The 13,098-nt window shown below is 40.6% G+C and overlaps 1 protein-coding gene across 1 annotated transcript in view; it reads left to right on the plus strand.

The window, feature by feature from the left end:
• Positions 1–3,400: 3,400 nt before the first annotated feature.
• The window catches only part of LOC146980384 (F-BAR and double SH3 domains protein 1-like), a 32,258-nt gene continuing 22,560 nt past the window's right edge, over positions 3,401–13,098 (plus strand). The window contains exons 1-4 of the mRNA XM_085788791.1: positions 3,401–3,453; positions 5,400–5,497; positions 6,364–6,409; positions 10,953–11,026. Coding sequence (XP_085644917.1) covers positions 3,433–3,453; positions 5,400–5,497; positions 6,364–6,409; positions 10,953–11,026 — 239 coding nt within the window. The 5' untranslated portion in view covers positions 3,401–3,432. The remainder of the gene's footprint in view (positions 3,454–5,399; positions 5,498–6,363; positions 6,410–10,952; positions 11,027–13,098) is intronic.

Genomic DNA, 13,098 nt, shown 5'->3' on the forward strand with positions numbered 1-13,098 from the left:
GTAACTCAGAGAAGCCTCGGATGACTCTGAAACTTCTCACAGCTCTTAGTCGACATGAGGGTGAGTAGATAATGAGTGAAATTTGAATTTTGGGTGAACTATCCCTTTAACCCTACAACCCTGAGAGAAGATTAGAAAATAACCAGCAGATATTGAAATGAACTAATGCTAAAATGTACTCTGGGTTGGCCACTGTATCAGCTTGGAGGTGGCTGCACCAGCTTCTCCACTTGAATTCCAATACAAGATATAAATACAGTAAATGATGCAAAGCCTGCGGAGCTGGTTCAGGCAGACAACTCAAGCTCAAGGGGGCAGTTGTCGGTCTGAGAAGTGAAGCTCACTTCCGCGTTTAAAAACTGCAATCCCCTCGGCTTCCTCTGGGGGCTGGTGTCAGAAGGGAGCATTCCCCATAGACCCCCATGTTAAAATCGCCGACTTTACATCCTCAATAAACATGATCAAAGCCTGGTACCATTATGTTTTTTGGTCTCAACCAATAGTTTCTACCCCCGCACACACTCTGAGGGGGGGGGATTTTTTAAAAACTCTACCGTTTTACTGTTATTAGGTTAAAATTCTGGCCAATTAGGGCGCGGAAACGTTGAGTGACAGGTCTGAGCAGCTCCGTGGACAGCTGCTTCGAGGCCAGTGGGCGGGTTCTCAGCCGGCCAATCCAACATGGCGCTGTTCAGGCCGCCATATTGGAGTCACAAAAACGACTCCCCACAACCAATGGGTGACGTCACGGACGCTACGTCCATTCTTTTTACAGTCTATGATCCAGCTGCGCCCATCCTGATCAGCCCTCCTCATCCAAATAGGGCGGGTTATTTAAACCCTCCAGTTTACCTGCTCATCCCTGGCTATGCTGCTGCCCATGAGGTTTTACAAACCCACCTCCTCCCCAGCATCCACCTGTGGGCTCTGTCTCTATGATCCCCTGCTTCATTCAGGGAAGGAATAACTGACGCCAAACCTGCTGCAGCCATGCTCAAGGATATGCTAACTATGCTGTGATTCAGCTTGCTATGCTTACACTCAATAAATGATTTGTTCTCATTTCAGAGTTGTCTGACTGAAAGCTCAAAGGTTTTTATCATAACAACATCCTCTGCCCTTAGACCCTCACGTCCACTGAGGAAAAACTCCCAAGAAAAAGTTGTAGAAACTTTTTCATAAGCCTTTTTTGGCTTCCACCTCTCCTGCACAACGTTTCATTTACAGTTTTTCTCAATTGCTAAAACACTAAACCCTGTTGTCTGAACCAAATGCTCAGTTGTCTGAACCCACTGATTGAACCAGTCTCTCTTTTGGCAAAACCATCAGCACTTTTCACCTGTTTAGACACATCTTACCAACACATTTTCACTGTGATGCACCTGTGTTGCAAAATGCTGAGCACAGGTGGCAAAAGTCAAACACAAGTAAAGCACAAGTTTCACCGGTTGAACACAACAACTCAAAATGGATAACACTTGTGTCCAATGATGTGAGGGAACAAATATAAACCAGTTCAGGATGAAGTCCTGTGGCCTGATCCAGTACAGAGAAATGATGCTGTGGCTGAGTTGTGCACTTCTCATTTCTATATTTTTGTACTTTATTTTTACGTAGGCTTACTGCATACAAGTACTAAATGCACAAGATTTCTGTTTGTTTTTGTATTGTACAAGTGCTACATGTAAATGCACAGGATTTCTGGTTTTTGTACTTTTTGTTTTACTATGTATAAGTGCTAAATGCACAGGTTTTTTGTTTTGCAAGAGGAGAAGATGAGAGACGACAGGGTGAAGGAAGAAAGGATGAGGGAGGGAGAGATGAACTGGGAAGAAAGAAGAAGGAAGGAAAAGGGGATGAAATGGACGTGGGGAGGGAAGGAGGAGGGTGAAAGAAAGGGAAGGAGAGAAGTGCTACAGTGTAAATGCACAGGTTTTTTGTTTTGCAACATGCATTTAGCTACAGTGAACGATAAACATTTATTTCTACAGCTTCATGTCCTGAGCGTTGTGTTTTCTATTTTTCTACGTAGTGTTTAGTGACTGCTCAGTAGTGTTTTTAATTTTGATTGTCTCGGGGCACGATTTGACAACAGAGTTCAGTTTGGAGCACAGATTGAACTGTTTTGAGGTGAAGGTTTGGTTTTGCAAGAGGTTTGTGTTCACAGTTTAGAGAAAAGGAGAGCAGCTTTCAAGAAATGCGTCTTAGCGATCGAGAAAAACTATTTTCATTGTTTATGCAGGTTATATAATGCGCAAATAAAAAGGTAAGTAAAGTAAGTAAGTTATTGCACAGAGCAGATATCATCCTCCTATTGTAATCTGAATACTAAATATTTGTTCATTACTAGTTTATTGTTATTTAAGCCAGTGGTTCCCAACCTGGGGGGCGGGACCCCCCTGGGGGGGCGCCAAAGATCCAGGGGGGTCGCGAAGCCCTCTTGATTTTAAGGGGTTTCATAATTTTAATGTAATTAAAATGTTAAATAATTGAGTAGGCTAAACATTTAATTCATATATGTGACAAAATCAACTAAATTCAAGGGCCACATTAAACATTTATTAGTGTATTTAAATAGATAAACAAATAAATGATAGGCCTATATCAATAGATGATTGAATATCAACAGTTTTAAAACATTAAATACATAATATACAGCAGGGCAATATCAGTCACAACAAATACTACTGATAATAGTATTTTTGGTTACAGAAGTTAATACATTTATAATTGATCAAAAAGCTAAGCTAGCAGCAAAAAAAAAAGAATAAAACTGCTGATCTTCCTATAAAGTTATGCAGGGAATGTCATCATCTGTAGCGAGTATGAGCTGACTGATTGAATTAATAAAAAAATACAAACACAATATTTCAGTTTAGCATTGGCTGATACATCAACTTGTTTAATCAAATAGGCCTACTGGCTAGCATGCTACATTATGTTCAGCATGCTTCTTTACTTGTACTTTTAAAAACACAAATGGTTTAAAAGTACAAGTTCTGAAGAAATATGTTGTAATCATACACAGGTTCTCCTGTTTGTTCCATGCTGTTATTAAATTACTGAAATATAATAAAGTATTTCATGTAAAAGAAGTTATGATGTTCCTTATTTTATTTTATTTTATTTTAATGGGGGGGGGTTACCAAAGTTTACAATGGTAAAAATATTGTCCCTTAAGAAAAAGGTTGGGAACCACTGATTTAAGCCATCTCCTTATAAGCAGCGGTTCCATTGAACAGGCTATACCTACTCCAGCTTTAAGAGAGAGAGGGTGAATGGGTGAGTGAGGTAATACAGAGAGAGAGAGAGAGAGAGAGGGAGAGAGAGGGAGAGAGAGAGAGAGAGAGGTTGCACATGTGAAAACAGAGAGGAAGTGAGTGGAGCAGCAGAGCTGAAACCAACGGACACCTCCTCCAGCAGCATCTGAACATGCAGCCACCACCCAGGAAGGTAAGACACACACACAGCTGACACTACAACTAATGCATGTTATGCACCGTGCTGCCACATAGAGATTTATTTATTAGTAAGGTTCAACTTCATCCACATCCTGCAAGAAGTGTTGAAATGAGTTGTGTTTCAGTGTGCGACGGCCCCCTATACACTCGATGTGCTGACATATACTCTATCTGTGAGAGACTGTCACTTTCAGCGAAACAGAACCGATCCGTCCAGTCAGATGTGAACTGAACTTTTCGTGCAGGTCATGTTAGTTAATAATGTTATTAATCATCTGACTTACTTGGATATTTCACTTTTAGATGGCAGGAGTGTGGCAGGAGCGTGGTGTGTTACACATATCTGAACTAGCCCAGTCAGTCAGAGTTAGACTTCATATCATCACTATCTCTGTTTTTCTCATGACATGACATGTGTCTGAGCTGCAGAAAGCTGATGGTTGTGAAACAGTTTAGAGAAGCTATAACCAGTGATGCTTCTCTAATGGTAACTGTTATATAATATATTGTATGATGATATTTAATCATTATACATTACAATAGGCCTATATAAGCTTTTCTATTCAAACATCATTAGTAACACACTGCAAAAACTCAAAATCTTTCCAAGAATATTTGTCTTATTTCTTGTCCAAATGTCTCATTTCTAGTCAAAACTAATCTCTTTCCACTTAAAATAAGACTCATCACCTAAAAATCAACTTGTTTTTAGATCATTTTCACTTGTTTCAAACTAATTTTCACTCGAAATAAGTAGAAAAATCTGCCAGTGAAGCAAGTTTTTTTGTGCTTGTAATAAGAAAGAAAAACTTGCTCCACTATCAGATTATTTCAAGTGAAAATATGCTTGAAAGATGTAAAAACTGTCTAAAAACAATCTACTTTTAATGTGATGAGTCTTATTTTAAGTAGAATGAGATTTGTTTTGACTGGAAGGAGACAAATATTCTTGGTAAGATTTTGAGTTTTTGCAGTGCATTAGAAATGACACCATGAAAGATATTTGGATCATAATACAGATGTTTTTAGTTTGAGGAGTTATTACATACTTTGCTTTCTGAGCACAACAGTTTTTAGCCTTAAAGGGATACATAGTTCAACATTTTTGGCAAATTGGCCTATTGCCATAACCCCTATAGTTTTAGGAGTAGGTTTGTTACCTTTAATTGTTGTAATAGCTGTTTTTAACGTTACGAGTTTGAGTTGTTTTCGAGGCAAATGCAGAGACTGCTTACTGAAAAACTGCCAAAAAACGGAAAGGTGCATCAGAGGTTTTGCATGAATTTCCCTCTAAAACAACTCTGTCTGGTAACGTTGTGTTATTATCTCATAGCGTGGTGAATGTGCAGGTCACAACTTGTCCACCAGAGCGTTTTGGAGAGTGAAATAGGTTTTACCTGAAAAAAAAATACACAGTTCCATTGTTCACTATAATATAATTTTTTCCAGCCCTTCAAAGTGCAGGAAAAACACAGTTTTTATTTGGACCGAACCAACTGCTGATCGGCGGGCGCTAACCCTGGGCGGAGGGATACGTGAGTTGGTTAGGTCCAAATAAAAACTGTGTTTTTCCTGCACTTTGAAGGGCTGGAAAAAATTATATTATAGTGAACAATGGAACTGTGTATTTTTTTTCAGGTAAAACCTCTTTTAGGCCGTGAAAATAGGCCGTTTCTTTGGGTCTGTTCACAACACTGTATGTTGTAAATCTCTGGGCAGGGCTATTATGGGCTGGCGTTGCTAACGGGAGGAGTGCAGAGAGTCTTCTACTGCAATTAAAGTACTTAGGGGCTATTTGTAGAGCATACAACCCCACTTTAAAAAAAATGCTACTATCCCTTTAAGCTGCATGACCTGTGTGTGTGTGTATGAGTTAGCGTGTGGAACTCAAACTCATGTCAGTGGTGTAGTTGACTGTGTAAATGTGACTGCGTGCAGGTGAAGGAGAGCCAGCAGGTGAAGCTGGTGTTCTCTGAGCAGCTCAGTAAGCTGCAAACCAAACACCATCAGGACACCGACCTGCTGGAGGAGATCAGGTAGCGCACTCTGTGTGTGTGAGATGCTCCCAGGGCCGTTGTATAGGGGAGAAAGGTGATGATAACTCTAGGGGCCCAGCGCCCAGTGGGGCCCATAAAAAACCCCAGTAGTCTAATCTTTGTATGACTGATTTATTCTGCGTAAGACCCTGACTAATACTCATAGTACACTGTAAAAACTCAACATCTTTCCAACAATTTTTGTCTTATTTCTTGTCCAAATGTCTCATTTCTAGTCAAAACTAATCTCTTTCCACTTAAAATAAGACTCATAACCTAAAAAATTAACTTGTTTTTAGATCATTTTCTCTTGTTTCAAACACATTTTCACTTGAAATAAGTAGAAAAATCTGCCAGTGAAAACATGTTTTTGTGCTTGTAATAAGAAAGAAAAACTTGCTCCACTATCAGATTTTTTCTACTTATTCCAAGTGAAAATCTGCTTGAAAGAAGTAAAAAGTGTCTAAAAACAAGCTACTTTTAATATGATGTGTCTTATTTTAAGTATAATGAGATTTGTTTTGACTAGAAATTACATTTTGACTAGAAATAAGACAAATATTCTTGCTAAGATACTTGAGTTTTTGTAATGTGTAATGCTGCATTAGCATCAAAACAAAGTAGGCTAAATAATACATGATAATACATACGTAGTCTAAGAAAAAAAAAACTGGAAAAGTTAGGGGGAGGGGCCCACCTTAATATTCTTTAAGGGGGCCCAGAATTCCTAGCAACGGCCCTGGATGCTCCACACCGACCGCTGCAGCCAGAGAGATCAATACAGAAATTGAGGATAAAAGCGTGTTATTAAGTTCCATGTGTGTTGTTGTGTTTTTGTGTTGTTGTGCTGTTGTGTTGTCCCTCAGGTCCTTCAGTAAGCAGCGGGCAGCTATAGAGAAGGAGTACGGTCAGGTGAGTGAACAGAATCTATTCTAGTCCACCCCATCAGTTCTGTTTCTGTCATTTTTTACTGGAAGTGCTGGTGGTGACGTAGCTATTGATCTGATCCCAGCTCAGCTCAGCGTCATGTGACTCTAACAGAGCTCTCTTTGCTCCGCTCTCATGAGATGATCCAAGTCTCCACCTTTTCAGGAAAGCTCTAGTTTTTGCACCATGGTGGAGAATGTGTTGTATGTGTGTGTGTGTGTGTGTGTGTGTGTGTGTGCATACCCAACTTCGTGGGAAATAACAACAAGGAGAGTGTGGTGTTTCCAAATGTGTACGGTGGCCCTGACAGCTCAGTGCACCACTGCATCTTGTATCAAAGCATAATTATGAAAACAAATAACATACTACCAGTAAATATTCAAGCATGTTTTTTTCTGGGAGAATTAAGGGGGATATAATCTGAGGGGGGAACTGAACCTAAAACATCTGTATGCACGGCACGCACAACTTTAAAAACCTTTTGCATTTCAATATGTGGAGTGAAACTGTGGAACAGACTATAGCGGAGGAGCTCAGACAATGTCCAACCATGGGCAGATTCAAACAGCGGTACAAACAGATGGTATTTACAAGGTACAGGGAAGAAGAGACAAACATTAAAGGGACAGTAGCATTTTTTTAAAGTGGGGTTGTATGATCTACAAATAGCCCCTAAGTAGCCTACTTTAATTGCAGTAGCCTGGGCCCACCCACTTGTACAACTGGCCCATCCAAAATGACAGGGTGAACATAACTTTAGTTAATCTAAGGTTTAATTATTTATTTATTTTTATTTCAGATAACTTTACCACAGGTTTAAATGTGTCAGCATCTGGTGATTTTCATAGTCTAATAAACGCGACTCATCTGAGTTCACCTCCGGTCGGTCAGGCAGCGGCCGTAGAAACCACTCGCCCTCTCGTTGTATTTCAGAGGAGAGGCACAGAGCCGCTCTGCCTCTTCTGGTGTGTGTGTGTGTGTGTGTGTGTGTGTGTGTGTTCTTACTTACTACGTTGTGAGGACCGGAAAGAGTTTTTAACCAACAGAGTGAGGACATTTTTGGGGAAGTGAGGACATTTTGGCCGGTCCTCACTTTTTCCAAGGGCTGTTTGAGGGTTAAGACTTTAGGTTATAATTATTATATTAGGTTAAGAGTAATGGTTAAGGTTAGGCATTTGTTTTGGATGGTTAAGGTTAGGGTAAGGGGCTGAGGAATATATTATGTCAATGAGTGTCCTCACAAAGATAGCATTACAAGGATGTGTGTGTGTGTGTGTGTGTGTGTGTGTGTGTGTGTGTGTGTGTGTGTGTGTGTGTGTGTGTGTGTGTGTGTGTGTGTGTGTGTGTGTGTGTGTGTCTGTGTGTGTGTCTGTGTGTGTGTGGGTGGCTGTTTACGCATGCGCAGTTTGTCCGCCAAGGGAGGCAGAGGCTACGCTGCCTCATTGCGTAACTCTACTGAGTGTGAGCAGCACGTACGTTCACGTTGCTTTCGTGAATTGTAAACAAACAGACGCCCCCTCGGTTTTAGCGTCCAGCAGTTTAGCGGCTAATTCAACAGCAGTGATGGAGGATAACTCTACCGGAGAGACTCAACAACTTAATGAGCTTCATATGAGGAATAAACGGCAGCTTTTACCTGACGGAGACGAACCATAGACTGTAAAAGAGACCGACGCCTGAGCTACGGTAGCTAACAGCTAGCAGCTAACAGCTAACAGCTAACAGTTAGCAGGTTTTACCTACTTTTTCCTCCCTCCCTCCCTCCCTTCCTTTCTTATACACGCACACACACGGCCCAGGTTGTCTGTCATATCTGTTGTAAACCTTGTAATAACAGCTTGTTGAGTGCAGTTAACGGTTTGAGTGTGGATTCATTGTTAACGTTTTGTTGTGTAATGTAGCCTAAGTGGTGTTGGTCCAATATGGCGTCCTGATGAGTTGGGTTTTAATAACAGCTGATAACGTGACTGTGTAGATGGCGTGGATTGTGATGAGAAGGTGTTGCACATACAGTATTTTAAGACTTCTCAGTGCAAACCATTGTGCAAAACCTGTTTGTTGTGACTTTTTATAAGATGATTTGCCGAATTCTTCTTCCATTCCTGTCTGCAGCCTTTTGTCTCAATGTTAAAGGGGAACTAAACCCCTCAGTTTTGGATGACGTGCTCTAAGCTTGAAATTCAAAAAATGCCTTGATTATGGGCGGGACTCCAGGAGCACTCTCCGATCCCCCCTCCCCCTTGCGCCCCATTCACACCCGCGAAATCACACAAAAGAGAAAAAAAAGTAATAAACACACATCGACACTTCTGCTAGCGCTAACGAGCTACTAACGAGCGACTCTAACAGCACTAGTAGCGCGGACACTACTAGGAGAGGACGCCAGAGCCGTGACACAGCATCTACAGCTGATCCGCCGGCTCGTTAGCGGCTCGTTAGCGCCGGCTGCGGCCGCACGATTCCCGTTCAGGCAGCTGTTAGCAGCCGTTAGCCGCAGCAGAGCAGCTAGAGTGCCTAGCAACCGTTAGCGGCAGGCAGCAGCCGGTGCTGATTGGTCGGGGAGCTGGTGGCCGGTGACGAAAGCTGCCTCCAAAACGTCATCTGCCTCCATCTCAGCCAATAGAAAAATTAGATTGTAATAGCCGTGTTTCAACCCATAGAGGGCAGTCACTCTACATTTTTACTACAAAATACACCAAATTGAAATATTTTGACTAAAATGTCAAAAGTTGGACCAGAATCAACTGACAACACTACCTTATACCCAAATACATTTGTTTTCAGCAGAAAAAAGTGGTTTAGGGGTTTAGTTCCTCTTTAACGATGGCAAAATGTCCAGATATTTTATTAGGCCTACTTTATGAAAATAAATGTCTGTGAGTTAAAAAGAAGTGGGCTACGCATTTCTGATTTGATTTGGCTTTTCGTGTATTTGGTTAAACACATATAAGTAACAGGAGAGACAGTGAGAGAGGGAGAGAGAGAGGTCCGCTGGGTGAGCTAGATTAACTTTTAACGGGAGAGAGAGCGGCGCACCGCGCTGTCAAAGCTCATCTCAGCAGAAATGGTGTGTGCTTTCAAGGCAATTTAGACACGAACGAGTCATTCAGGAATAATTTCCAACTCTATGTATGTTAGTGTTATTTTTTATTAAGTAGTGGCCCATCCAAAATTACTGTGGCCCGTCCAAAATTGAAATCCTGGCGCCGCGCCTGGCTCAAACTGTAGGTATATTAGACTATAACCTATTATATATTTCACTTTTATCACCGCTGAAAGAAGCAGGGTCATGGTTGTGACCTCAACCATGGTTGATGAGAGCAGAAATGTTGTTGTTGTAGTGAAAATGGGCGAGCTCGTGAACACGCGAATTCACACAAAATGGTCACGAGTCAAAAAGAGCGTCAAACCGCGTATCTCGCGTTTGGTCGCGCGTCAAAACTCGAGCGAAAAAAAAGCGTTCCTAGACTACAAGCCTACAAGCAATGAAATAGACGAAGACGCGATGGTCCCGTCGCCGAAAAAAAATCGTGTGTATTGCGTCGCAAAAAAAAAGTCGCGTCTAATCACGTCTTTTGCGTTACGGCCTTTTACACCGCGGACGTAACGAATAAACGGTTACGGTGGGAACGAATAACATAGAACAGGACCAGACGTGGCGTTGTTTCCTCTTTTCACCGACAGCTCCACTCTCCCTCACTTACACTAACTACTGTTATTGTTGAGGCAGAGAATTGGGATTTGTAGTTTTTGACCAATCGCAGGTTGTGCTCTTTCCCGCTCACACATGTATTTTTTTTTAGGGGCAAATGCGAGTGAAATGCTCGCCCATGGTGGGCATAAGAAAATTTAAGACCTAATTCAACAAATTTAAGACATTTTAAGACCTAAAATTTAGATTTTAAAATTTTAGACTTTTTAAGACCCCGCGGATACCCTGTTATTTCATATAAAAGTTTAAGTGCATACATATTTTATGATGCTGTGTATTATATATTATATATTTAAGACCATCTTAGAATTTTCTAATAAATTTAATACTTTTTAAGGCCTTAATTTTAGATACATGAATTTAAGACTTTTTAAGGATCCGCGGATACCCTGAGAAGTTGTGCGCTCGCAGCAGGACAGATAATCAGATGGATAATCGGTACAGTTAATAATTTCACTTAATGTGGCCATGAATAAATTAATTTCGATGTTTCGCCTGTTATTGTTGCCCAAACGCAAATCTTGAATAGGTCTCCACTGTTGCTTGTAGGCAGCCACAGCACTTAAAAAACCCACTGTAACCTATTTTCATACGCACACCAGCCTCGCTTTCAATAAAACACACACTCGCATTCCATAATTGCGATCAGTGAAATATATGAAAACAATAAGTAAGTAGTAACGTTCCCAACACTGGTTAGGAGTATGTCACATACAAAGCCCCAGTATGTTGTTGCATCAACAACAACAGTGTGTTGTGTGGTTGATGCATGTTTCAGGGTTGTGATGTGATGTGATTTGGTGACCTGTGTTTCAGGCTCTTCAGAGGTTAGCGGTTCAGTACCAGAAGAGGGACTGGCAGAGGGGCAACACGGATACTATCACGTCTGGGTAACTCCACACACACACACACACACACACACACACACACACACACACACACACACACACACACACACACACACACACACACACACACACACACACACACACACACACACACACACATACACACACATGCAGCTATCTCACACTGCAAAAACTCAAATATCTCACCAAGAATATTTGTCTTATTTCTAGTCAAAACTAATCTCATTCTACTTAAAATAAGACTCATCACATTAAAAAGCAGCTTGTTTTTAGACACTTTTTACTTCTTTCAAGCAGATTTTTACTTGAAATAAGTAGAAAAATCTGATAGTGGAGCAAGTTTTTCTTTCTTATTACGAGCACAAAAAACATGCTTTCACTGGCAGATTTTTCTACTTATTTCAAGTGAAAATTTATTTGAAACAAATGAAAATGATCTAAAAACAAGTTAACTTTTAGGTGACAAGTCTTATTTTAAGTGGAAAGAGATTAGTTTGGACTAGAAATGAGACATTTTGACCAGAAATAAGACAAATATTCTTGGAAAGATTTTGAGTTTTTGCAGTGTACCAGCTGTTGAGTTCCATTTGTGACGCGGATGTGCCCACTTGTGTCGTCTGAACATGGAATTACTCCTTCATGTCTGTTCTGCTTTGAACTGTAGGCCATGTCAGTACAGTCTTGACAAACATTCGGCCACATGTTCAGTTTTCATAGATAGTGCACATGTGCACACGTTTGGCACAAAGGAACCCCCATAGTTTCTGTTTCACTTCTTTCAGGCTGATTTCTGCATGTACAAAACATTTAACACAGTCTGCATTTCCATCAGGCATCTCAGCTAAACAGTTCATTTCATCCCCAAAACTGTTTCTCACAACATCATACATATCTCATAATTTGTTTTTGTTTTTGTTTTGTGTGTTTTATGGCAAGAATGTTGCTCAGGGACAGATTACTAGAATAATTAGATATTAAGTGAGGGGCAGGCAATATAAGATGTATCTTCTCCCTGCTCCCTTCCAACCAATGAAAGAAATGTTGTGATGGCATTGTCAAATTGTGAAATTGCTTTGGTTGGGATAGAAAGAAAGAAAGAAAGAAAGAAAGAAAGAAAGAAAGAAGCTCATTCATCCACAACACTAGCGAAAAGTCTCACTCAGGAAACAAACACTGTCACTCTTAGCACGCTGAACTACAAAATACTAGTGAGCATTACATAGAATACATTTTATATTTGAAGTTTGAATGATTATCTTTTTAGATAAATCAGTATTTTATTATAAAATACGATCTTTGCACTTTGAGTGTTCTAAATGATTGTAATAAGAATGAATCAGGAATGCAGCAATTGACTTCAAGAACATTTGTGACCCGTTCTATCAAAATGAGTCGGATGTCGCAACGTTCTATTTTTAGATAATCAGCTGATAACGTGGAAAACCCATAGAAAATCAAAAAAATTTTTTTACCCTAATTTCAAAGCAATGACATTCAAAAACAATCTCCCAAAGTTTCACAGTCCAGATAATTGAGAAAAGGCACGTAAATGATGATTAAAGTTGACTTGCAACTTAAACCCTCTGTAACTGTAACTGTTTTCTTGTCTGTAACAACATCTCTGTCCCGTCTGTCCGTCCTGGGTGAGGGATCCCTCCTCTGTTGCTCACTCTGAGGTTTCTCCGATTTTTCCCTGTTAAAAGGGTTTTCTATGGAGTTTTTCCTCAGTGGATGTGAGGGTCTAAGGACAGAGGATGTTGTTACGATGCCATGTAAAGCCCTTTGAGACAAACTGTTTGTAAAAACGGGCTATACAAATAAAATTGCCTTGCCTTGCCCTTGCCTTGCCTCTGAAAATGAGCGTTGCTTCGGTGCAAAACATGAAATATCTCCTGAACCGTTCATGATAGAGACGAGCTGTGAACTGCATCTGAATCGCGGGATTCTCCGCTTTCCGATGGTCATTGAATGGTGCCTCTATGACGAGAAGGGACAGGTACAGAAACAGATGCTAAACCGAACGTAGCATCGACGCTAACAGAGCGTAGCATCGATGCTAAACCGAACGTACACGCTTGCACATGTTTTACAAA

The sequence above is a fragment of the Trachurus japonicus genome, chromosome 10 (assembly GCF_045865225.1).
Source record: "Trachurus japonicus isolate A0001 chromosome 10, Traja_1.0".
In the NCBI taxonomy this organism is placed as follows: domain Eukaryota; kingdom Metazoa; phylum Chordata; class Actinopteri; order Carangiformes; family Carangidae; genus Trachurus; species Trachurus japonicus.